Source organism: Austrofundulus limnaeus, unplaced genomic scaffold (assembly GCF_001266775.1).
Source record: "Austrofundulus limnaeus strain Quisiro unplaced genomic scaffold, Austrofundulus_limnaeus-1.0 Scaffold87, whole genome shotgun sequence".
NCBI classification, from domain to species: domain Eukaryota; kingdom Metazoa; phylum Chordata; class Actinopteri; order Cyprinodontiformes; family Rivulidae; genus Austrofundulus; species Austrofundulus limnaeus.
This window is the reverse complement of record NW_013952489.1, coordinates 1,022,467-1,026,909: the sequence shown is the minus strand read 5'-3', so window position 1 is coordinate 1,026,909 and position 4,443 is coordinate 1,022,467. Positions and strand designations below refer to the sequence as shown.

At 41.4% G+C, this 4,443-nt stretch overlaps 1 protein-coding gene across 3 annotated transcripts in view; it reads right to left on the bottom strand.

The window, feature by feature from the left end:
• Positions 1–4,041, bottom strand: part of LOC106520073 (activin receptor type-2A) — a 73,139-nt gene extending 69,098 nt beyond the window's left edge. For all 3 annotated transcript variants that reach the window (XM_014011996.1, XM_014011997.1, XM_014011998.1), the window contains exon 1: positions 3,102–4,041. In XM_014011996.1, the coding sequence (XP_013867450.1) occupies positions 3,102–3,156 (55 nt within the window). In that variant the 5' untranslated portion in view covers positions 3,157–4,041. The remainder of the gene's footprint in view (positions 1–3,101) is intronic.
• Between the last annotated feature and the right edge of the window lie 402 nt (positions 4,042–4,443).

Sequence of the window (4,443 nt, the reverse complement as noted above, 5' to 3'; positions counted from 1 at the left end):
GTGTGTTCAGAGATGCTCTTCTGCCTACCTCGGTTGTAACGGGTGGTTATTTGAGTCACTGTTGCCTTTCTATCTGTTTTGTGATATGTTGAGCACCTGAAACAAAGTCACTCTGGGCTGAAATCTCTGCCCTTATCTGAGGTTTCTTGGTGTCATCATGAGCAGAGCCAATTCTATTTGGGTTTCACAGAGAATTATTATTCCACCTCAAGTGGAAACCATTCATTTCCCCACTTCAGACAGTAATGAGCAAGTAAGATAATCATCTGCTGCACTCTACAATACAGACAGCACCTGGCTCACACTCAGTGCAACCCTGACTATTACCAAATTTGAGAAACCTTTTCATTTTCACCCAGACGCTGAAAAGCACTCCAGGGCTCACTGTGAAACTATTCTACTGCTGCTCGAGAGCTTACTTTTCTTCTTGACTTTAACTCGGTCGGGTTTTATTTTCCAGTCTGCTTACAAAACTGGTTTTATTCTCCTGCGCAAACATGCAAACGGTTTCGAACAGACAGAAATGTGACAGAAACCTCACTCCCCACTTGATTTTAATGCTTCCTCGCACACGTCAACCTGAGAAATTCTGCCCCCGGGTCAAACCTTTGTTTTGCAATCTCTGGTTAGGCAATTCCTACTGCCAGTCAAATCATCAGATAATGCTAAACTGCCACTATCAAACCTGGAAGCTCAAATCTCCGGTTTGAAATCTGGCACCTTCCTGTCATTCGAGGTTAACAGCAACTCAGTGACACTTGTCTTAATCTGCCACTGGCATTCGCACTCAAACGGGCATAACCGTGCACGTCCACGTGCTCTTTTCTGGGTTCTTCCACGCTCTTCCACGATTAGTCGATTAATCGACGACTAATCGATTATTAAAATAACCGATGACTAATTTAATAATTGATTAGTCGTATTTTTGGGGTTTTATTTTTGTTGTTTGTTATTCTCTCCAAACTGCTTTGACACCTTCCACTGCCACATCTGCCTTTCTGTCCTTGACACACATGCACAGTAGTGGTAACTGGGGTAGGCTGTGGACGTCACAAGACATTATACAGACAGGCTCTGGTATCATGGCTACCTGACAACGGAGCTCAAAAGTGTGGGAHMWYTTTAAGAAAATGAAAGAGAAACCTGTGYAATATCTGCAGAGCAGAACTTGCCTTCCACTGCAATATTTTTTTAGCATACAGCTAAAATTTAATAATGGTTATATAATAACAGTTGCATTCGGCGCGATAAGCTGTATGTTTTATATTCAATTAACGTATGATCCGATTAGTCGACTAATCGAAAAAATAATTGGTGATTAATCGATTATTAAAATAATCACATGTGGCAGCTCTAGATGTAAACACATAGCACATTGCTACCACGACACTAGCGCTCATCATCGGAGGAGATGTCGGCGTCTTTTATCGAGGGTTTCCAGCGACAAGCCTCTTTTACTTGGGAGTAGCTACGTATGCTCTGTTTTTGGGGAAATGTAGTTGGTGAGTTTACTATTTTATACTACTTCTGTGATATTACTACTAGTCCTACTTCCTGTTATCTTCTTTGTCATCGTCTTTTTCGCCAGTAGAAACAGACGGTTGTTGATCATGTGACTCCCGTGATGTGAAAAAAGTGTTTCCATTGCAGTTTTGTGAAAAACACCAATTTCAATGCAGCCGAAAAACCACCTCATCCCAGCGCAAAAACATTTTGTCGAAAAACGTAATATTTTTTTCGAAATTGACGTGTTTCCATTGAGCAAATTTATTTTCGAAATTCTAATTTGAAAATTTTCATGGTCAATGGATACGCAGCTTCTGTCACACAAGAGCCCACATACATAAACACGATGTTGCTGGGGGGAAAAAAACTAACGACAATAAAACACCCCCCAGGTGGACCGTCACCCCCTCATTATAGCCTGGTCGACACTGGTGACTCATTCACCTTTCATAAACAAAAACATGTAAAGAGTTTCTACCACCATGTTGCCTATTTAAAGTAAACCTAACTCAACATACACCCAAGTTCTTTTATATAAACAAACATGAACAAATCAAAGTTAATTATCTTGAGTGAACGTGCTAATATCTATATATTAGGTATGCAAAATGTTATTATCTTAAAGGCAATTTTTAAAGTATTTCCTTGGATTCCCACATGAAAAGCCCAGTGTTACTCTACTTTCAAATATACTTTTATATGATAGCATCTGCCTCATATTTTCACTTGTATCACCAACCACAAAAATGGTGTTAACGCTTTACCCCAATGCTTTACTCCATGTTTGCAAGCCACAAAAAATGCGTACAACTCAAGTCAATTCGGAAGATGTTGAGCCAAAATGTGGCGTGGTGGTAGCTGAAAGTCATCCCTGACACATGCTCCAAGCACAGATCGTAAAAGATCTGTTTTTAGGATTTAACTCCTTACCTTTAGTCATCTCAAGAACCTCTGGGTGGATTATAAAGAAATTTTCAGAGAATAACCGTTGTGTTACATCTACAAGTCTTTGGAGTCAACTCAAGATGGCTACCAAAGCTAACATACACTAGCACCAAAATGAGTAGATTTCAGTCAGTTTTTCAGAGATTACTTTAAAACTTGGTGTGGTAGTAGCTGAGAGTCATTCGTAATGCATAATGTCAAATGTGACTGAGCACAAGGCTTACCTGGGTTAGACCAAAACAGCCACAACTCTATCATCTCTAAGCTGAAAGGCAGCAGGCCATATGTATTTCAGCAAGGAATGCTTTTAATTTACACTGACCAAAACTGATTTTCACACAGCCTCGTTGTTCCCTCCAGTTTCCTGATTAAGTTGAAACAATTTGTAGCAGCATGTCTCACCCAGAGCTTCACAAAGGCCCCTGGAGTGCCCAGGGGCCCCCACATCCTACAAGTGCAACATGCACACAATCGCACAAGGAAGCTGAAAAAAAGGCACCTAATAAGGAGGCAGGAAGGTTGTGAGAGATTACTTCTTTCCACCCTTCCCACAGGGCTGCACTGCACTGCATTCTTTAAATACTTAGAACAAGCTGTGCATTTAACTCTGCAGAGGCAACACAAGCTGACTGTAGACCCCCCACACCCACCTGAAGAGCAGGAGATGAGGAAAACGGCGAAGGCCAGCTTTGTAGCGTCTCCCATTTTCCATCCGAATCTGATCCACACACACCTAGAAAAAATGTTTCAAAAAGAGAGCAAAAAAAAAAAAAAGAAAAGAAAAAACACCCAAATGCGATTTAAAAAATTTAAAATTAATTAAACGTCTTGCAGCTCCAAGGAGGAGCACAGTCTCTGGAAAAAATGCATTTAAAACCAAAAAGTCTAAATCCAAAATATCCCAGGTAATGCAGCTTTAACAGGGGGGTGACGAAGAGGAGGGTGAGAGAGGAAGGGGGTGGTATTTCCAGGTTTACAGACAAACAATAATGGGGCGACTTGATGGCACCGAAGCCAGTGTTGTCGTTGACTTGTTAGGTCTGCAGCATTGTTATGAACAGCTCACTTGTGCCCGATGAGTTATTTTCAGAACGACGGCGCAGAGAGCCGAGCCACAGCCGGGCAGGGCTAACATCCATCGGACTGCAAACCGAACGCACTCCGCTCCCCAATCAAACTTCTCCTCTACAAGCTCCGTAACATCGCTGGAAAACGGAAAGACAAAAATCAAAGAAATGGCCGTCTGAAGCAGCAATCGCACCCTCCACGTGTGAAAACGGCGGGTTCGAACAGTTTGTTGTGGTTGTATTCCGTGTGGAAGCCCTCAGATTCGTCCGACAGTCCGGCAGGGCTGCCCGGCCGCAAACCACAGATCCGTTCGCTCCAGAAGGGAAGAAACAACGAGGCTTCTGAAAGCCTGATAGTCCTCCCCAAAGTGATTCAAACAATCGCCACGGGTCAAAACAGGTTCTCAGAACAAGTCCAAACGCTCTTTTGTGTCAAAATTAAAAACTAAAACCGCCCTGCAGATAGCGTAGATTTTCTAAGTCCGTCTCCTCCTCCAGTCGGGACAATTTCAAGATGGCGTCACTGGATCTTGTCAGGTCTGATGCGTGAAGCTTCCGGTAGGCCTTTCCAAAATAAAATAGGTTGAAATTAGTTGAATTCTGAAAGCCATTAAAACAGAAATGGGCTGCTTGTTTTGTTTTATTTAAAATTAAATACTACACCACTTGACAGCCAATCAAACTAATAAATAAATTCATTTAATTTAGTCCATAAACTATGAACAAAGTGCTTTGTTTTTTTTTTTTTTTTAGCCAAATTAGACCTGAAGTCAACAATGGTTCAACAACAACAAACATAATGTGATGACTAAAATTTAGGCAATAGATATAGTTTGGGGCTCCTGTATTTCTCCTATTTGCAATTGATATTTTTGTGGCAACTGGCAACAGTCCATTTTGACTTATTTGATTATACCTTTGTTGC